At 46.1% G+C, this 22217-nt stretch overlaps 1 protein-coding gene across 4 annotated transcripts in view; it reads right to left on the bottom strand.

The window, feature by feature from the left end:
- LOC8039561 (vacuolar protein sorting-associated protein 33B) overlaps positions 1 to 22217 on the bottom strand; it is a 63488-nt gene that overhangs the window by 26635 nt on the left and 14636 nt on the right. For all 4 annotated transcript variants that reach the window (XM_029979040.4, XM_040222255.3, XM_029979041.2 and 1 more), the window contains 10 exons: positions 21728 to 21832; positions 14928 to 15024; positions 13683 to 13760; positions 2140 to 2213; positions 1994 to 2080; positions 1692 to 1782; positions 1562 to 1630; positions 1436 to 1500; positions 814 to 915; positions 2 to 211 (listed from right to left, as the gene is read on the bottom strand). In XM_029979040.4, the coding sequence (XP_029834900.2) occupies positions 2 to 211; positions 814 to 915; positions 1436 to 1500; positions 1562 to 1630; positions 1692 to 1782; positions 1994 to 2080; positions 2140 to 2213; positions 13683 to 13760; positions 14928 to 15024; positions 21728 to 21832 (978 nt within the window). The remainder of the gene's footprint in view (position 1; positions 212 to 813; positions 916 to 1435; positions 1501 to 1561; positions 1631 to 1691; positions 1783 to 1993; positions 2081 to 2139; positions 2214 to 13682; positions 13761 to 14927; positions 15025 to 21727; positions 21833 to 22217) is intronic.

The following is a 22217-nucleotide window of genomic DNA, read 5'->3' as shown; positions in this document are numbered from 1 at the left end:
CCAGGTTCAGCCTCTTGGTGATGGCATTGAAGCGTGTCCCCCTGGGCAGGGCTGCCATGGCGGCTGCCACCTTGCTTGCCAGGGTGGGGGCGGGGGACCCGACTACCAGAGGGGAGGGGGCGGGGCCTCCCGGAGCCCCACCCCCCTGCTCCTGGCACAACCCCAGCCTACGCAGTCCATGAAAGGTGCACAGGTGGTGGGCCCCAAAGCTCTGCGTGTGAAGCAAGCGCTTGCAGCCAAACGTCGGCCATGGTGCACTGCCCAAAAGTGGACTGGGATCAATAAGTGACTGACAATATCCTAGAAATCAAATAAAAAAGCCATGCAATGGCTTTTTTGCTTTCAGTAAATACCGTTTTTTAGAATTAATTCTTAACATATTTGAAAGCTACAAAAGCATGCATGAAATTTCTCTCCATGGAATGGCAGTCGCAGACAAAATTTGAACAAAACTAACAGTGTCCACCACCCCTCAGCTGTATAGCTGCAGAAAAGGCAGACACATGATCTAGTACTGATTATATGCCACGAATGTTTATTGTAGCCATGTGCTATGGTTAACGTCAAGGGACTGCTTTTGTGACTGACTTATTTGAAAGAACTACTTACATGAATGAATTAATTGAAAAAACTGTTCACGTGATTGACTCGTGCAAAGCAGCTGCTCACGCGCTTGAATCGCACAACGAGACAGATCATGTGATCACCTCAGGTGAAGGACATGCTCACATGACTGATTGATTCATACAAATCAATCAATCATGCGAAAGAAGCAGGATTGACTCGTAGAAAGAAAGAGCTCGTGTGACTCACGTTGAGGAACTGCTGGGTGAGAGACCTGAGCTCTCGGGCAGGGATACCGTCTTGGGTGAGGGACAGCAGGCACAACAGCCGTAGGACGCTCAGCGCAGGGTACTGCGCACGCAACAGTCTTTGCACCCCGTCTCCCATCTACCCTTGTCCACGCACTCTCCTAGTCAAACAAACACACACCATCTGGTTTGCTTTTGTCCATTCCATCAATAGGATTTGATTACGAGAAAATGTGAACTGCTTATTTTGGATGCAGCTGATACTTGGTCTAGTCTGCTATTATGCCAAGTCACTGGTTTGAGAGTGTACCTGGCAGAAAGAGTGCACTACAGAACCTTGGGCAACAAAGCTGGATCCTGTTGGTTCTATCAAATCACAGTAAGTTAAACTGAGCTCCTCAAACATTCCCTTTTTTTCCTATTATAAGTTATCTTAGGCCCCAAAGATAATAGATGAAAAATTCTTCCCTGTCCTCTTCAGCAGTGCAGTAAAACAAATGCTCTCAAAGCGTTATTTTTCGAAAAAAATAGACAACCATGAAAGAAGTATTCTACATGTTGCTGATCCAGACTTCCGTGGTTGTCTGCAGATGCACCAGAGTGGTTGGTTTGGAGGCCCTCACCTGCCTGTGGATGCACTCCTCGATAAAGTTGGTCCCCTCCCTGACTTCCAGACCCTCCAGGAGGTCTGGAAAGATAAAAAGCTGGTGCGAGTCGAATCCCCTTCCCGGCCCGAGAACACTCCTCACTGTGCTCCGTCCTCAGCTGCCCTTCGAAGTTGGTCTGGGAGCTCTTGATGGCCTCGCACGAGCCAATGTCTGCAAGGGGCACCAAGCTACGTACGGCCGGGGCCCAGCGGGGGTCGGGAAGCCTACTCACAGAGCGCCAGGGAGTTGTGCTGCTGCTGCAGCGACTTGAGCTCGTTGGCCACAAACCGCTTCATGTCCCCGATGCTCATGCCGTGCCTCTCCTGCGGGAAAAGGCGCGGGTGTCTCGCTTTGGCAGAAACGCCGCGGCACGAGGCTACGGTAGCCGAGCAAATCGTGGTAGAATGTTGCACCGCTTAACTAACGTATTGCCCTCAGCGATTTCACCTAACAGGAATACTGGAAAGTGTCTGCGTTTCCTACACTGCCCAAGGCAGCTCCGCGTTCTGGGCGGCGGCAGCGGCTGACACTCACGTCGTATCGTGCCTGGAGATGCTGGGCCTTGTCCTTGAGGAGAGCAAAAACGCTAGAGAAGTGGCAGTCCCGGATGTCCCGGAAGACCTGCAGAAGCCGGAAGTGAGCACGGGGGGTGCGCCGCCGGGGCCGGCTGCCTGACCGACCACGTCCGAGCTGTTGACGGGGAGCCGCACATCCTGGTCCTTGCCGGTCACTGCCTTGCCGAAGGTCACCTTCCCTGTGGCACACGTGGGCGACACATTGTCGGCATGAGTGGTGTCGCTTACAGGTAAGCGGACGCAGATGCATGGCAAGCAAGTTTGTCTGCTCCTTGCGCAGTGACAGTGACAAACTCCGACGTTGCCTGCTAGTCTCGCTTCTTTGAGCCTCCAACGTGCGAAGAAATGCAGTTTAGTCAACTTGCTCGCTGTATTGCCTCTAAGCGTGACATCAAAAGGGAATGGCTGGAGACGGCACCGCCAAAGTATGCTAGCATCGCATTTGAACTGCTGTGCCTCTATGAGTGGGCCTTATTTTTGACAAGGCCCACGAGCAGAAGGATTTCCAAGATCGACGAGACTGTTGACCGCTGAAGGGTGTGGGGACAAGGAATGACAACAGATGTCACCAGCACGCTTGCTCCTTGAGAAGAAGTGGAGGGTATTGGCTCTGGGATTGGCATCAAGGGTAGTTGCAAGCTCGTATGTCACCAATCCTTCCGTAACTGATGGCCAGCCCCCTTCTCACAGTATCGGTACAGGAAACAAAATGGACTGTCTGCTTTTGAATTTTAAGGGCAGGGGCAGGGGCATGTACTGACAGAGTACACACCTCTGCCACTGTCGGGTGAATGGCACAAACTGAAGCCCGACACAGTGGTGCATACTTGGGCAAAAGCTTACACCCTCTAGCAAAAAATGGCAGCAGAAGCGAAACGCATGAGGGGCACATGCCTCCACTACTGTCGGCTAGGTGGTGCAAGCTGCAGCCTGATACAGTGAACGCTTGTGCATTGGAAAAAGGCATGCAGGGTATGCCTTCACCAAAGTTAGCTGGGTGTTGTAAGTTATAGCCCAATACACCGGTGAACACTTCTGCAGTAGCAAAAGACATGCAGGGCACATGCTTCCACCACTGTTAAATGGATGGTACAAGCAGCACGCTGATACTGTGGTGAACACTTGTGCAGCGGCAAAAAGCATGCAGGGTGCATGTTTTCACCACCATTTGCTGGGTGGTACAAGCTACAGCTTGATACAGTGGTAAACTCTTGTGCAATGGAAAAGGCATGTACGGGGAGCTTGGCAAACTGGTGCCAAGCTCCCCGTATGGTCGCCATTTTGGCTCATGAAATGAGCTGCTGAATGAGCAATTTTTTCTTGACCTTTCCATTCTTAGCGAGCTAATCTAAATTCGTTGGTGACACGTAGCTTTCTAGAGAGGTTTCTTGTATACCGAGATTTCGCTATTCACACACCGGCGAAAGAAGCGTAAATCTTTGTACCACCACCACATGTGGTGTCGGTGCTTGGAGGCACTGAAAAATAATTTTTCTATTGTGAAATATGCAAGAAGGACAATATAATTGTAAGAGATCTGTGGAGATGGGCATGATTGATAAGTTGATTGCATACACAGTGCCAAAGACACCAAAGACACTCATATTGGCAAGGAACGCCTTTGGTATAATTACACTCCACGGTGATATGGCGCGGCTGGATTAGAACAACCCTCTCGAAGCTTCGAAAATTTGAAGGGGCTGAAATGGCGATTGCCATGGCGACGGAGACCGATTAGCCAAATGCCTTGCAAGGTTTTGGTCGTCTGTATGTTAATATTTGTTTGTGCTCAGCTAGCAGGTAGGGAAGGCAATGGCACCACCTTCCTAGGATCCAGTGACTTCAGCTGGGTGGTGCAAGCTGCAGTGCAACATACAGTGGTACATGCAATCAGATGGGTGTGTCGATTTGCACATGCTCTGCCAGTTTTCTAGTTTTTACTGCTTTGAAATTTTTATATTTTCTCATTTACAGACAATGGTTCGACATATGAAAAGCTAAATAAAAGATTTTGGAAACATGCCTCAATCAGTTCTTCCTTTCACATATATTTATCACTATGCGGTAAAATAAAGTGAACTTAATCCCGCTGGAGGCATGGTCAATACATAGTACAGTACTAAAAATTCAAATTCTTAATTTCTCCATATTTTGGAGAAAGGAGGCGATAAAAAAGGCAACTAAGATGTTGCTTCACACGATCCTGCTCTTCTAGCCTACCCAGTTGCCAGCCGATTATCTTCTAACTGCGAGAGTAGAAGCTGGAGAAAGTAGTCCCATTTAGTATGACACTTATTCGAGGGGTGGGCCATGTTTCGCTACTTTACATCCTGCATCATATATTTAGCTACAAAAATGAGATAGGCATTCTTTCTATGATCGGCATTCGTTTGAGATATTATCGTACAAGGTTTTGACATTCATTGAGGAACAAAGTGGGAGACAGCTGAGTTTGGAAACAGTCTGTTACTTTCACTTTTGAATCTTTCATTTCCCTTACCTGTCTGAAGCCATTTTATGACACAGATAGTGTGTGTTTTACTAGTTATTTTGATGAACTTTTGGTTGTTCTAACCCTTCCCCCTATAATAACACCTAATGGCAACATAAGTTGGTCTAAATCAAGGGTCTTCAACACGTGGCCCGCAACTGGGCATAGGAACAAATGGTCCCGGTACAAATGGTCCCGGAACCAACGGTCCCAGAACAAATGGTCCTGGAACGAATGGTCCTGAAACAAATGGTCCCAGAACTAATGGTCTTAAAGGGGCGATGCAACGATTTTTGTATTTTGCGCAAGTACCGATTAGAACGGATCCCTAACGTTAATGACCTGTGAAATACCCGTTCGTTTTTCACCACATGCGATTGAAGTCGCAGATAAAAATAAAGAAAAACGAGCAGAGTTCACCCCCTCAATTCGCAGCCAAAACAAGCGCCACGTGATGTGGAGCCGATTATATGCCGCCAATGTTGATCATAGCCATGCACTGGGGTTGGCAAGACACAGGACACGCGCTGAGTTCCAGACATTGTTATGGTTCGGCTGTTGTCGTCATTGCAGCAATTGGACAGGGGACACTACCCGAATGCTTCTCGAGCTATCGATTATCACGAGCCCAAATCGAGTGTCCACGCAGTGGTCGGGTCCAATCTATGAGCCGCATTCAAATATCGTCACTGGGCGGTACTGCTACTGCCCAGCTACGTCATCAGGTTTAGCGAAGGAGAGATTGAATGAAAACACTCAGTTTTGTCCTCAAAATTACAGCGAAACAAAGGAGTTTCTTGGCCAGCGGCGTTGCGTGCGAGTATCCTTGAGTCCCACTAGTGCCAGTAAGCTCGTGTAAAGTGAAAAACGTTCCAATTGAATATCGTTGCACCGCCCCTTTAAGTCCAAGGTAGGAGAAAATGGTCCCGTAAGATTGTTTTGAAACTAAGATATACCATGCAATATACTTCATCCATTATGCAATCAGTAATTTCCTGGTGAAATGAAGGATTTCATCTATATTTTGAGGCCAATTACTCGAAGAAATCGGTCGGGTATCGAACTTAATTTTATTCAATATCGTCAGAATATTTTTGAAATGAATACTGTCAAACAGTTATCTCCTAACTGTTAATTTAGTGACCCTATACAATATTTTAGGAGTTCTTACTATTTCAGTGATGTGATTGGCCTAAGCCATTTTGGAGCACCTTTCGGAGCTCCAAAACAATGTTTTGGAGCAGCAAAAGTGGCTTTTGGAGCAACCAAAACAGTGTTTGGGAGCAGCAAAACTGGCTTTTGGAGCAGATATTCTTAGAAAAATAAAAATATTTGTTTTAGGTGCTGGACAAACGAAGGGCACTTTGCAACCGAAATAAACGAATTATGGTCAAGTTCGACCACCTAGGAGTCTTTCAAGGTGAAACTGAAATCTCAATGACCTGACACATTTTGCAATTCTTCAGTTAAATTATACATATATATCTACCCACTATAGACAAATAAGAACCAAACTTTACATATTGAAATTTATTTGAAAATGACCAGCTTAGTAGTAAATATCACAGCGTTAGGTTGACTAGTGATGTAATATAATAAATGGAAGCAGTCTCAGACTGATGAAACGCATAGCTACAGCAGTGCAATGCGAAAATTCACACAAGAAAAAGGTGCATTATAATTTATAACTACCGGGTACTTTTTGCTTTTCGAAACTTTCTGCAAAGCTGCTGCAAGCTTTGCTTTGGCCTAGGCTAGTAATGAATGTCCACTTTGATTGTCTCCAAAGAGACATTGAGACATCCCATAAGTGTACAGTGCTGTACGCGTGCCGAGCAATTCTGAAAAACCGCTTGCCACCGTTTTACTGATTCCCAACGTGCCAGATTTTCGTCAAAAGTAAGCGTAAAACAGTGGATTGCAAGCGTCCCGGCTGGTGCCTTTGTCGTGCAATCATGCTTGCATGCACGTCAGGGCAACTTCGGCAGGCTTGCAGCTGCACGTGTTTCGTCGCGCAAGCGGAGACGGCTGTTCGATCGAAACCATGCCTCTTCGCTCTGTCGCCAAATGGTTTCCAAAAACGTATGCAAAATGTAACTGCCCAGCATGCGACAATAAACAGTCCAGCGGCGCGTGCTTGCAAGGCCGGAGGTAAGGTACAAGCTAAACATACGGAAAAAAAGAACCTGAGCGCATCGATGCAGGACATCGCAAGCCAGGGTCAAAAAGTTCTTGGAGCGCTTTGTGCAACGACTGAACTCGAGACAAACAAGCGCGCTGTGCGGGTTCAGCGTGCAGACATTGCCTTTTTGCTTTGGTTCAATTCTCTTCATCAACTTTCTTTCGCGACAGATTTTTCATGTACCGGGGTCCCTCTCAAAAGAAAGCCAACCGAGAGAAACCTAGGTAACAAATACTTCCACAGAGCAGTCGTCGTGTTAAAAAGGGATTTTTGTAGTAGCGTATGATTTAAACAAGAACAGGAATGTTGATGAATATGCGGACTGGCCGGCAGGGACCAAATAGCTTCCCACGGCCGTTGCTTTCAGAAGCGAGTGCTTCATCTCAAGACGTAACTCCCGCCGCGCAAAAACGTAATTTCATTTCACAGCGCGACGGCACACGCCTGCATCTATCGTTGAAAAATTAAAAGTGCGAGACGAGATTCCCGAAACGACGAGAGCTCGAAAGAAGAGACGGCGGGAGAAAAGCATTCGAGACCGGATGGACGATTGATGTACCGTAACTAAAGCAAGGGTGCAGGTGAGCTGGTTCAATACTGACACTGGAGTTTTGTGCCTGTCCTACGTCCCTTCTATTCCCCGGCTCCAAAGTTACAATGCCACGATTGATGCAGGGTACTTTGTGTCGGGTGGCCGCATGCGCCACATAGATCACGCATGCTCAATTACGGTACTCGATTTAGTTTCGGTTTTGAAAGGCAACCAAAACTGGTCCTTTGGCGCAGGCTTGGCGCAGATTATCCATATTTTGGCAAAATGTAGCAGGATGTAGCAGGGTTAGCCCCTTGGCGCAGTTTGGCGCAATTGGCGCAGCAATCACATCACTGCTATTTTCATATAAGGGGCTTTATAATATTTATATCAGTAGGCTCTTTTGAAATTAAAAATGAGTACCTCTAGTCATACTCTTGAAGCGGGTCCATATCACATGAGCAAACTAAATTTTAGCGAACAGCGAAAATTGACGTTGTAGTGAATAACGGGAGAACGTATTAAAGCCCGTTAACACTCTTGCAACCGAGTACGACCGAGAGACGAGACTTGTTAAAACCTCTTAAAATTTCTTAGGACGAAAGAACACACTGGCACGCTGGCACCATCTATGCGGTGACCCTGGAACTGCATTTCACATGAGCGAAGGTTTTGCGGGATTTCCAAGCTCAAATGTGTGTAATACCTATAAGAAAGGCTCGTTTATAACATTGAGAAAAGTTTTTCGAGGCAAGCAAGAAAGGATAATGAGGGAGAGATATAGAAAATATGCCGGACCGCCAAGTTTACACTGCTACCCAACAGATGGCACCAGTGAGTCCTCTCGTTGCAAGAGGTTTCAAGGAACCCAGTTTTAAGAGGTTGCAAGAGTGTGAACGGGCCTTTAACCCCCCCCGCTTACGCATCTTCGCGGTAACAGTCTGCGGCGGCTCATTACAAAAAAAAACTTTCAGCCTTTCTACTCTGGTGAAAAAGGAAGAGCAGCGGAGCAGTTGTTTTATGTTTTCAACGGTGGCTTTCCAGGCGAGCGATCTGCTCTTCTTTCGCAAGGAAATCTGAAGCGCTCGACGAAGTGGAACTTTAGGCAATAGCGGCCTTGCGGCGGTTGCAGAACCATTCGCGCTGCTGCGCACATCACTGCTCGTTCTCTTCCCGCTCCTCTTCCTCTGAAGAAATGTTGCCGCCATCTACGTGCGATGGAAGCAACCAGTTGTCTGGTTGCCTAGGCTGGAAAGGTTGCCGCGATCTATGAGCGGCGGCGGCAAGCAGATAACCGGCAAACACGACACTCTGGACAGCTACCGCCATCTATGAGCGACGGTGGCAACCAGAGTGTTGTGTCGACGTTTGTTTGTACTGGACACGATCCTGGGGAACCTAGCCCTTAACAGCTCCGCTGTGAAATGTGAACCCACTTGGCCCACCCATAGACTATTCGCTAAAGTGTCATTCGGCGACATTCGCTAAAACGTCATTCGATCAAGTGAGTGCCTCCTCTGTTGAAGCCATGAAACTCGAATTACTTTCGCCTCTTTATGACGCGTGGTGGTAGCACACCATAACGAGCAGAGCTCGATGCCTTTATACGTGCATTAGGTTTCCATAGCGCAAAACATTTCCGAGCTTCCCAGCAAAATGTAAAACCCCTGTCGAGTTCATACAACCGGCAGCCTCAAAATTCTGAGCTTTTCTTATAAATTGGACACTGTAAAATGTTTACCGGCAACTGTAAATGCATTTTATCGGATTTATCAGAAAACGCAGATGCCACATTGGCGATATTTACCCGAGACCATTTTTTCCTAGTTTGTATTAGGGACCATTAGTTCTGAGACCATTTATTCCGGGACAATTTGTTCCGTTTTCCCCCGCAACTCACTAAGACGCGGCCTGCAGGCAACTGGCTGCAAGCACTCGTTCCAATAACTGGCGTGCACCATATTGATCTCATGTCACCGATCATTTCCGCTCGAAGCTCTGCTCTGCTCTTATAATGAATTTATGCTATTTTGTTTTCATTTGCCTCATGTTTTGCTTTAATTTTTGCTTCCCAACGTTCTGTCATGTTAATCACTTGTAGTACAACAATTCTAAGCTGCGAAATTGAGCTCCTCGCTCAAGGACGCACCTCGACTGTACAAACTCTCGTTCAGCAGGACCAACTACCAATGATAAACATACTACGATTTTAAGACTCTCGCCTTAAAAAAATATCACCAAAGAAATAGAAGTACTTTCTCAAATTGCTGCTATTCGCGACTCCAATTCACTATAGGTGGCGCCATTTGTTTTCCAATATGGCCGGTATAATGAGGGTCGGAGATATGTGCCGCTGTTCAGCCTGTCTAGTGTGCTGGCTTCACCCAGCGACACAAATGATTTCCGGTAATACGAGGAAGCTAGGGTGTTACGAGCGCAGGTTTCCTCTTTATCCTGAAAACAAAAACGGCCTTTAGCATAACATTTACGCCAGGAGGCACGTTTTAATTTGAGAGTGAAACCGAAACTAACCTCTATTTTGGATTTAATCTCTCAGTATACGTCTTAATTACGGACTCTTTCATAACTCAAGATGTGTCTCGCATCGTAATTTTTTAGTCAAAAAAGTTGTTCGCAGAAACTTTATTTGGTGACACATAGGTGTTCGATCCAGGCACTTCAAAACATTTTGGAGATTTCAGTGTCCCTTTAAAGGGACACTGACAGGGTATTTATGCTCGCCGAGGTTTTTATTTGTACGTGACATATGAGAGCTCAACTACCCAGAACAGAATTTGCGGCTCGAAATTCGGTTTCTTTCCGCCCGAAAACCGCCGATCAAGAACTGGCCGGTTCGAGTCTCGCTCACTCTCTTTCTCGCGGTCACGGGCCGTTTTCTAAGGTATCGATGCGACCACCAAATTTAATCAAAGTCGTGGGTCACTGAAAGCACACACTCAATATTAAAAATAGAAAAAAAATATGAAACCCATTTTTTGTGGCTTCTAAAAAGCTGCAAATACGTTGATTGAAAAAAAAGTTCCACAGACAACCGGAAGCATTCTGTGCGTGCGTCGTTTCGCGTATCGTGGGACTCGCAGGGACGGCGATGGCAGCGGACGACGGGCGTGGGACCTCTATTTCAGAACTGTCGTTCGTGGTACCGGCGAATTTTGTCTGCCTTTAAAAGAGAAATTTGGGACTGGTCAAAAGAATTGGTATTCATCCCGTACGACACGCCCGACCACCAAGCCGATTTGCACGAAGACGTCGCCGAGCCGTCGCTCCCTTCTTGTGGCTGAAGACATCGCTCGCGCAAACGTCAAGCGCGACGTGTCTACTTCGACTTGAATATGCACGCGTACGATTTCTTTACTAGGTGAGAATGTCGTTCGACCCGGGAGTGCTTTTGCTAGAGGAAAATCGGCAGCAAACTTTCCCACTTACAGTTTATCGGCTGAATTATTACTAAGGAAAGAGATACCCCAGTTTGATATGCCCCAGTAGCGCAGTGGGGAAGACGTCCCCATCACACGCGGTAGGACCGGGTTGATCCCCCGTCAAACTTTTTTTTTTTTTTTTTTTTAAATATTCTCTGATGTTTACATTTCTTTTTTTCTTTTTTTTACAATTATTACTGAAGAAACAAAAAAAAAAAAAACAATATAAGAAACAAATGTTGTGGACGACACGTCGCTGAATTAAATGGTATGAGATTTCCTTTTTGACACCTGCGAACTCAATGTAATCACTTTCCACAAAATGCAAGGAGCATATAAATCAGGTAGCGTCCGCTTTCCGAGGTGCCCGTAAATGGTCTACAGGAATTGCAGCCAGCCATTGGTCCCGATCCCGTTGATCTTTCGGAAACTCTGTCGCACAATGCCACTTCTGTTTCGCGCGCGGGACATGTGAGCCAGCTCTTCACGCAACGTCTTGGGTGTATTCTTTTCGGAGCCGATCAAAATCCACCACGGGCACTCACTACTCATCTCCAACTCCTCAATGTACAAAACAACTCATCTTGGAGTACAGAACAACGAGCGGAACATAAATAACTGCAAAAGAATCCCACGGCAACCAGTTCCCATACGCCGCATGTCGTCTGCTACCGGGAAGGAGAAAAAAAAAAAAAAACACGGTCGGGTGTAGCCACGTGACTTCCGCCACACACTCTCTTCTCTCCACTTCTCCGACCTCCGTCGGGTTTCGGTTTCGATTTCGAGCAGTTGCGTCTTTTGGCTTTATTAAAAAAATACGCTACTCTGTTGCAAAATATTGACTGGGTAGTCCTCCGACACCATAATGAAGCGCCTGGCAAAAAATTAAAAAAAAATTTTGGGGGGTGTCAGTGTCCCTTTAAAGACAGGGTATTTCATACACCTTAGAGGTAACATATAATATTGCAGTTGTTGAAAAAATCGGTGCTGAATTTTGTGCACTCTGGCTGCCTTTTCTTGCTCAGATAATTGTCCTGTGAAATAATGAACTGCGGCCCTTTTAAAGGGGTTTTGGGTATTTAGATGATTAATTGCTTTAACATTATTCCCAGTGCAAGAATAACAGGATAAATCCAATTTTTACAATATGTTCACAAAACGCATAAATTAAGAAACGCTGTTTTCAGCACAAAATACCAAAGACGTAATCCGAGTCAGACAGCTGAAGTGTGTATGTTTTTAAAGCAACGCGTGACACTTGGCTATTTGTCCATCTTGATAACAATGTCAGATTTTCATATGCTAAAAAGAAAAGAAAATGAGACCTTTCTGGAAAGGCTATAATGGTTAAATGGCGTACTCTTGTGATCGATATGTTAACTGGGGGCATAAGTTGCCGCGATTTGTATTAGTAATAATAATATTAAAATTAAGATATTTTAATACATAATTTTTCAGGCTCTAATACTATTTGTTACTTACAATCTCATCTCAAACAATCAAAACTGTGCTAATTATTATCACTGGTGCCAATTGCACCATTTTTAATTACCAGGTTATAAAATAAGTATAGTCTAAAATCAATAAAATATTCTGGCTAATATGAGAAATCCATGGAAAATTACATTAATTGAGAGTAAAGCATATGGTTCTGCTATCAAAGTCGCAACTTTTGACAATTGTCAAAACTTCCAATGTAGCCGCCAATATCCTACCAAACTAAACTAAAATCACCCCCCCCCCCCCCAAAAAAGAAAAATATATTATAGGTATATTTTTTTTTGTTGCTTTGTTTTTCAGTTATTAATTTTTTTATAACATTTAGTTCCTTTTATTTTTATGCGCGGTCGTTTTGCCAATTTCAGCCTTTCCACTTCAAAGGAATGCCTACCTGCTTGCGCGTCTGCTAGGCTGCAGCACGTTTTGTTGGCGTTGGAAGCCGGTGAAACAGTAGCAAGTTTTAGTATTGCGTATATGAGCGAATGCAAGCGCCATGTGTTTGTGTTAGCTTTGCGTGTGCCACACTGCGCTTGCTTGGAGCGCAAAATTGCGGTCCTGGATTGGCGCATGGCGATGACGCGCATGCCCCAACGTGGAGCACGCAACTCTAACGCAAAAGCAAAGCGCTTGCATTAGCTTCTATACGGAATACTAAAACTCTCCTAATAAGGAACAATCCCAAAGAGCCTGCAGCACTACGTTGGGACAGTGAAGAGTGTTGTTTGCATTCAGAAATTACAATTTGCGAGCCACGATCGCGAGCAGTTTCGCCGTGCCCGCTGAGCAGGAGAGTCGGGAGACCCTCACCAGAGCGCTTCCCATTTCTGCCACAAGAGGGCGAGCAACAAGCTGGAGAAGTGAATACAGATCACCAGGAAAGCAAAAACTATCGTATGAAAAAAAATTTTTTTTTTTTTGGGGACACATTGAGTTGGAAGAATTTCCGAGTGAAGTGAGCAAAGGGAATGACAGTGTGCTCACTCTCTTGTCCTATTCAAAATGCCAGCATGTTGTTGGGGTGGTGCCATTTTAATATCTGTTGTCATATCAGGTAAAGACCCAAAGTTGTCCCATAACCAAATCAAAGCTAAAGTTGTCACTGGCAAAACTGTGAGTATACAGAAAGCAGAAAGCACAAGGTCTCCTCTTCATCAAATCTCTCGACACCCCCCTACCTCTTAGATTGGCCCTCCACATTTTGGAAGTGGGCTATCTGCCCCCCTCCCCCCCCCCCCCCTCAAATAAGTTTGAGGCACCCTGCTCTAGATAAACAAAAGAATTAAAAAACCTTCTGTGCTTAGGCTGCATCATTTCTGGAGACTGCACTGCTCTATGGTAGCTTTTGTTTCGCTACAGAATGTGCAAGCTACACTCCTTTGGCACGTTTCCCCTGCAGTGCAAGCATCGATCAAGACAACATGCTTTTGCATGTTGCTTCGCACACATTTATAGAGCAACGGAGCATGGCCTGTATCGCCGAAGGAACCAACAAGTGTCACGCACCACTCTTGATGCCAAAGAATTCGTCCAGGAGTCCAGCGTAGGTCAGCTGAGTGAGCAGGACGCTGGCGTAGTCCACGTCTGCGGGGGCAGAAGCACGGGGGGCATATATCTCTGTTGGACATTCGAAATTCATTCCATGCTGTCCAATGCTTCAATTACAAAGTGTGGATAAAAATTCCTTGTACTTTGTGGAACTGCAAACTGATAAAACCTGGGTCCCAGTAATGCATTTAATTTATTAAAAGTGCTAGTCGGGCACATAGAAGATTCCCGTAACCGCTGTTCTTTGTAGAACCTCATAGTCATGCTCCCGCCTTGTGGCATGCTTTACATTTCATGGATATTAAGATGGAAACTTTATTTTTGAACTGAGCAGTAAAATTCCACATCAGTTTGTGTCGCTATGGTCAATTGGTCAAAGATAAAGGTTCTGTAAGTATAAAAGAAACGCTACTGACCGAAATAATTTTTTTTCTTTTAAGGTTGTAAATTGTTGATAGCTGATTTTAGACACCATGGTTGCAGAGTGGAGCTCATTTCGCAAGCAACGCTTCACTGAATGAAACACTGCATTAACACAGTGTTTTCCCAAACAATGTGTGAATGCTTGCAGTCACTTTAGCAAATGACGTTTATGTGTGGAGGTGACCGACGACTTTGCACGAGAGTTGTCACATCTGAAAGGCAACATGTAGTCACGATCACATTTAAATAGAGCATAGGGGTGAATTTGAATGCAGAAATAAAAACTAAAGCGTAACAGTACTCGGCCATATTTGTGTGATACAGCATATACGTAATGGGATCTACAATTCACAAACAACTCGACACCAGCAAAAAAAACATAAACGAGAGCTTAAAAAAAAAAAAAAAATTTGGCAAGAACAAGCACAGCATTTGCTCCAGTTAAGTATGAGTGTGACCATACTTAAGTGTTTTATTGAATTGCGATTGCGCTCGAGGTTCTTAGAATATGTTAGGCAAAGTGCCAGTTAGACGAAGCAAATCGGAGGGCATTTTGGCAGTACAAGCCTGGAAGAAAATTGCCAAAAGCTAGCGTGCGATGGTAACAATTTAGCCTGACAAGACAGTTTCTCCAAACTGCTGACAAGGATTGGCATGCTTGCTAAGGTGTCTTTAGATGAAGCAATTGTTTGAGCAACAATCGCTATTTAAAATGCCGTTAAATGTACCACACTGGCTAAGATAACATCAACAGGAACAGCAGCGTGCAAAACTATGCACCTCGGTCAAAGAGGAAGAGGTGAGTGATGCGTGGCAGGGAAGTCTGCTGGACCTTGGCCGGGTTGCTCGGGAAGAGCTTCATCAGCCGTAGCACCCCCTGCAGAACGGAAAACAGAGGACATAATGCACCACCATTTTGCTTGCAAGAAATGAGACTTCACGCCTGCATAAGCCATTTTTCTACTGGAATTTCTATACATATTTTACCAGGGGACAAAGGCAGGTGTGGAGTGCACCAAATCGTAAACGCTGGCATCAGAGGTCCAGAGACAATGAACAAAAAAACTGTGCCTCCAATTCACGCTGTGAAGGTGGTTAGACAGCAAATCTGTAAACGACATTCATAACGATTACCCATTGCAACGTCACTTGAAAAGCATGGTGACGTCACTACACGATTTCTATGCTGCTGGGTACTTTTCCACTCGGAGTAGCTTACGCAACCGTAATCTTTACTGGGAAACACACGCGGGGAGAAGGAACGTGCTTCGCGTTGTTCGCAGGCACCGTTGTCATCCATTATGCGGTTTGTACTTCACACGAGGGCTTCGAATGACGTCAACCCCTTTCGAAGCAGCTGCAAACCTAATCTTTACCGGAACGCGTGGGAGGGTGTCCCCAGCTATTGTTCACATGTGCCTTATCATCCATCATGTGGTTTTGATGCTTATTCTGTGGCTTTCTTTAGTGAAACAGATTACTGAGCTGTATGCTGTATGCCTGATTTCAAAGGAGATATGCTGTTTTGCCTTCAATTGTTTGCCGGGAGTTTTTTGCCTACAACGCCAACGACACGAAAATTTCCTCGGCTGGTAGAGGTTTACAGCTTGGCTGTAAAAAGAGGGCGGCAAAAGACTGGGGAAAAAAAAAGCACATAAAGGTTAGGCCTGTTCATTTTGCCGTGATGCAATCAAGCTCTTCAATTCACTGTCAACTTTAATTTTCCTTAATAGCATGCGGCACAGGTGTTTACTTGAAAAATAACTAGAAAAGATTAGAATCCGACCCGGAAAGCGATACTTTGCAACTGCCTCGTATTTATCAAAGGCTAGCTCACCAGCAATCTAGGTTCACTGGGACCACCTACCCCTTCTTCCACAACCCGTCATTTTGAGACGGCTGAATTTAATTGAAAAATGGTGGACCCTTCCCCATAGATCCATAACATGCACTTGTTAATTTTTTCTTTTCAAACTCGTACAAGGTAAAACTGAAAACCGTGAGGACTGCAAGTGCTTAGGACATGTTGACAGTGCACCAAGATTAACCAGAATGAGCAGACTCACCAACGACGAGCAGTATTCACGTGATGTTGCTATTTAGTACGGTCCTAACTTCATTGCCACAGTGTGTACATGAAAGCATTTAAAGGTGCATTTCAGATTGCCAACCTTGCCATGTGATGTTGCCGTTCAGCTTGCAGCGATTTTTATGTGTACTTTTACAACATGTGTTGGATATAAAAATATAAATTTGACTCTCGGTACCACTTTATTCTCATTAAATTCAACTATATATTTGGTAAATTACAAGTTTTCAAGTGGGGTTTCTGTCCCCCTTAAACAATAACAATAAGCACTGAAAAAAAAAACGATGCCTGAAACATTTATTGTAAAATACCGTGCAAGCGCCCATTCCAAATTTAGAAATAATCGCGAAAAAATGGGGGATGGGCACTTGTCCGGTCATCAATTTTACAAATAAATGTACTGTGCATATTTTCTCAGATCTTCGAAATTTGGATATGGGCGCTTAATGTAAGATGGGCGGATGCGCGGTATTCTACGGTAGTTTGGAACAGGTGTACATTGCAAAATTTAGGCATACTCCCATCGCTTTGATGGCATATTTGCGAGCAATTAAGCTGGACAGACAGAAAGATAGATAGATTGATAGATAAATATTTATTTGTATGTTTAAGTACACACCATATAGAAGGCGTTGCCGCTCGTACACATATGCCTATTTGGCCGGCTAGTGCCTATGCGGCCGGCTAGATGTAGACCAGGGGTGGCCAGGCTGAACCGGCCTAAGAGCCGCAAACAGAACCACAAAACTTCCAAGAGCTGCGGGGGGGGCAAACTTATGTCTAGAGCAAAAAACGAAACTCGAACTACTTTCAATCTATCCGAGTCGAAAGCAGTCCAACTGTATGTAAGGTAGCCGTAGCATAAGACTACCAAAGTGCTACCTGTCTTTCGATTTAAAACACGTTTCATTTTTCTTTTTGGGGAAGTGCTCATCTGACCGGGAGGGAGGAGGGGGGGAGGGAGTTGCGAGCGTGGGATGCTGATTTAATGGGATGTTGAACAGGGTGAAAAGCATGGTGAGTGAAGTTTGATGAGGCACACAAGACAGTTGTGGGTGTTGGTGTAGAGGTGTTTGGCCGCTGCCTCACAGAGCCGTGTCACCTTGTCTCTATGAGAGGTAGGCTGGTGATGGCGTCAGGCAGAAATCCAAAGTCTCACACCCCGGAGGAGACACAAGTTGTCGTGCTGCTGGGTCCATGCAAATAGAGGGTCAATGCGTCCGGTCCGTTTGTTGCGCTGGGTACAGAGTGAAGTTAGTAGTCTTGCGTGGGACTCCAGAACCAATCGCTAGAGCCAGCAACGGTGGATTGGCTACATCTTGTCGGTGGGATAGTGCTCCCCACTTGGCTGCTCTCGGGAGCTGGGTTGTAGGGACGGTCACGTGACAAGAGGCGAAGACTTGAAGAGGCTTGGCAATAGATGCAGTAAGCTGCTCACCGCTGGATGGTCTCTGATGTCACGTGGGTCGAAACTCCCTGTGGCGACCAGACGGGTGAGCAATACGCTAATAGGGGCAGGACCAGCACAGGGTACAGCTGCGTGAGCACAGTGGGCCCCAGACCCTTGCTAATAGTTTGCACACATCCCAGCATCCGCCATGCACGTGAGGCGACAGAGTGGACATGTGCAGTAAAGTCTGGTTTGCCGTCGAGGGTGACACCCAGCAGAGTATTTATTTCCTTTCGTTCAATTGGAGTTCCGTTATTAGTTAATATCACTAGTGGATTCTGTGCTTCTTCTTTTTGTGGTGAAGTGAATTGTAGGCAATTTTGAAGCACTCAGTGGTAGTTTGTTTCTGAAGGTCCAGGCTTATATCTGATCAAGGTCTCGTTGCAGTTCGTTATTGTCTTCCTTAAATTGAATCAGTTGAAGGAGGGTGAGGTCATCTGCATACATGATGGCGGCAGAGTCTATAACCTCGACAATATCGCTGATAAAAATTGAAAAGAGGGTCGGACCAAATACTGTGCCTGGGGGGGATTCCGGAATGAATCGTTCGAGATTGGAACCTTGACTAGTTGAATGTTACATTTTGTTGCCTCTTCAGGATGAAGTTAGATAGCCAGTAGAGGAAGAGACCCTTGATACCCGTGCTTTGCCGCTTGGTTATCAGGAGCTTCTGGTTTACCTTATCAAAGGCTTTGGTGAAGCTAAGCTGCACCAGTTTGTACGGTGACCACGTTGTCATTGATCTGGTGAACAGCAGTCATTGGGGCAGTCTCACAGCTTCGACCGGAGTTAAAGTGATGTGGCGCTGGAGACAGAAGAGTGTGGTCGTTTAACTATCTGTGTAGGGCAGAATTTAGCGCTCGTTCCATGGTATGGCAGACAACTGATGTTGTGAAGATTGGTCTGTAGGATTCTGGCTTGTACGCTAGGGAACCATTTCCTTTGTAGATGGGAGTGACATCAGTCTGCTTCTATAGGGCGAAGACACACCCAGTGTGCAAGGGTTGCTGGAACAGTCGAGCCAATTATACAACTAGCTGTTGGCCACTTGCTTTTAGGAGCGCAGGGTGGATGCCGTCAGGACCGAGCGACTGTGACAGATTTAGTCAGATGAGAGCTAGCTGCGGTGGTGATGGGTTTCTGGTTGTGATAAGGGGTTACTGGGCAGTGTCCATGCTGCACCCAAGTGGTTACTCATATGTTCTGCGGTTTGCAAGTCGCTTAGGGCCTTGCCGTCGTGGCACGTGTTTAGAGCAGACAAGTTCTGCTTGCTGCGCCTTACATAGGCTCGAAATATCTTTGGATCTCTTTTGGTCTGCCGTGCCATGTCCAAAGCGCAGTCCCGGTACGTCTGTGTGATGCATTTCTTTAGGTCTCTCTGGAGGGTGTGGGCTGCCTGAAATGTAACAGTACAGTTGTTTCACTTTACATGTGCGAACAACTGACACTAATTGGGCTTGGAGCGGTATCTCCTTCGTTATCCACGGCGCTCGGGGTTCATTTCGTCTTTTTCTGGAGGGGACTCATTCAGCTTCGAAGGCATGCATTAAGTCGAGCCATATATCATACAAATCTTCGTGGTTGTCTTGGAGCACCATGCCCCAAGCGAATTTAGGTGTTTGGTCTCTAATCTTGCGAAGTTATGGAAGTGTCTGGCACGGGGTGCAGATTTAAGTAAGTGATGGTATGTGGTCGTAGTTACTGCTTTGTGGTCAAAGCCCATGAGGCTGTGTTCCGTGAAACAACTTGAGATGAGTGCGGGGTTAGAAACAAACATAAGGCAAAGGAAAGAGACTTGATTATCGCTGGTGCTGTAACTTGGTTCGCAGCACACTCGGGTAAGACCGAGTATATCCATCTGGTCGAGGAGGAGAGTGTCAGATGGTCCGGTGGGCATGGGAGCGCTCGCGACTGACCAGTTAATGTGTGCACTGAAGTTTTTGATCACAAGTACGTTGGAGTACTCTTTTTTGAAAGGGTGACGGAGAATGGTGATGACCGTAACAAATCATAGCTTTCCGATTTCTTGATTGGGGGGTGGTATGCGACACAGAGATGTAGAAGTTCCTGTTTTGCATGAAGATCCATGAAAATGACCTCGAGGTCGCCCCAGTCCAGGTTGCATCTTCTAGTGCGTGTAGTTGACGACGTACGGTGACGAAAACTCCATCACCAGATCTGCTACGATCTTGCAGGTAGAATTTGAACCGTGCCTTGTTGAAGAGCTGGCTGTCGTAAATGGAGTTGTCCAGTCAAGTCTCACATATGAAAAACGTGGTGTCGGGGAGGGACTCAGTGACCACCCGGAACTCTGGCACCTTGTTTTTGACGGATACAAGATTTAGAGAACCAGATTCAGGTTGTCTTTAAGGCGAAAGCATTAACTGTCCCATGGAGCGAGCCGACGTCATCAGCCACGCAAAACGGCACCTGATTTTCCGTCCCAAAGGAGCGAAGTGAAGCCTCGATCTGAGGCATCCCAGCTTTGAAGCCGTGCAAAACGGCAGATAAATTCACCTCTCCAGAAGGAGCGAAGCGCGGCCGATTTCTGATGGATTATGCTCCCATTGGCTGGTGCGCATCATCAAGGAACGAGGCTCCCATTGGCTCTCGTGCAACGGGGTTCCAAAAGCCGCCACCAGAGAAGCCCTCTCCATGGCAGCGCAGAGCATGCGACGGCCCGGCGAGGTGCGGTGGTGCGAACCTGGCCACCTGGCCACAGAGCCTGCTTGGATGAAATCGGTAGAGGTTGTACAACAGAGCTCAGTGCGGCTCACAATAGCGCGCGCTTGACCGTCGGCAGCTACATCGGCAGTACTGAAACGTGGCTGCTCATGCCACTACGCCGCAGACAAACTAAGGGAGCGGAAGAATGACATTCATGCTTTTGCATTCACTACTCATAAGAAGCGCTTAGGTGTCCTCGGACTTTTTTTTCTTTTTTCCGTGGTACTGGAAGCTGTTGGATTGTCTTTAACGGTGGTAGGTGGTGCGATTGGCATTAGTGCAGGCCGGTTCGGTGCTTGGAACAGGCTGTTGCTGAACGATGGCGGCTGGCACACGCCGCAGTACCACGGTTCCGTGCATTTCGATCGGTGCCAATAGGCATGCAGTGAGAGCTGCTCAGATCTCCTGTGGAGTCAGACGTTGCATTCGTCGCATTGTGATGTTGCCATGCTGTCGTAAACCCTTGTAGCAGCGGGGACAAGTAACACGCAGTCCCGTGTTGGCGGTACATTGCCAGCACAAAGTAGAATCAAGTACATGTGAGGTTGAGGGACGGAGGTCGCGCGGGCAGATAGCGAAACGTTGAAACGTAAAAGACTAGCCACGAAAATAGTGAACGTGCCATCTTCTAGAGACTGGTTGCTTCTGAACACCAAGTGCTTTGTGTAGATCAATGCCATGCAACATGACGACCGGCCAACACTTTCATCTTTTTCTCTATGGATGGGAAATAGATATAAATTGCTTACTTACACAAGCTATCCTCATCATTTACTTGTTTTAGAACCAACTACGGTGCAGCTAACCATACATGTTGCCTATCACAAATCGGGATTTCTATCACACTGATAGTGGTTGAAAGCGATGACTCATACTATGATGCGGCACTTCTAACTCAGTGAACATCTATTTAAGTTAGGAGAGCAAGCCGTTGTCCTTTGAAGTAATGCCGGTATCAAGATAGGTGGCTGTCCTGCCTAATGCGGGTCCCTGATGCACATATATTTGTAAATATGCTCTACAAGAAAAAAAAAGAAAAACCAGCATTGAATTGGGTTTTAATGGTTCGCTTGTAAAATATTAATTCCTCGTTACTCGAAGTTGAATCTCCACATCACAACATAAATAGTGCCATGTGAGCAGTCAGTAGGCATATTTAAGGCTGCCAGTCTCTCTGCAACAATAATTTATTTTCTCTCTCTCTCATTTAGTAGAATTCTAAAGACGAATGCAAACAAAATAATAAAAAAAGAGGCCAAAAGCTTCTTGGACAATTGGTAAACAGGCCAGTACAAATCGGCGTCGAGACCCCACCTGGGCGCAGGCCCCCTGTCCATACACCTCCGTGATGGGCCCACAGAGCTGCTCCAGCTGCAGGATCGACTGGGCCACCAGGAAGTTCCACGAGCAGTCACCTTCCTGGGCCACAGAGACATCATGCAGCATTTGCATGGGGGAGAAATCCGCGGAGGGATGTGTGCGACATGAGTAGCGAGAACAACTGCCTCCTCAGCTTCATTACTTACACAGACAAAGTCCCGCTGGGGGGATGCCAGCGTTAGCAACAGAATTAAGCAGTTTCTACTCTTAACACCACCACAGTCAAATTTAACGGTTTGTAGACTCGGCACTAGGATTGCACGAATATTCCAATTTTTCAATAGTAGTTTCGAATGATATGCTATTTCATACTCGCTTCTAGATGAACTGCGATTTTCATATATTTCCAAGTGGTGATCGTGGCGAGTTAACCCATTGAGCGTGCTCCTTACCAAGCACCTGTGCATTGCGGAGAAGCAACACT

The sequence above is a fragment of the Ixodes scapularis genome, unplaced genomic scaffold (genome assembly GCF_016920785.2).
Source record: "Ixodes scapularis isolate PalLabHiFi unplaced genomic scaffold, ASM1692078v2 PGA_scaffold1__304_contigs__length_218370807, whole genome shotgun sequence".
Lineage (NCBI taxonomy): Eukaryota > Metazoa > Arthropoda > Arachnida > Ixodida > Ixodidae > Ixodes > Ixodes scapularis.
Note: the sequence above shows the minus strand (reverse complement) of the source record. Positions and strands in the feature narration are given on the sequence as shown.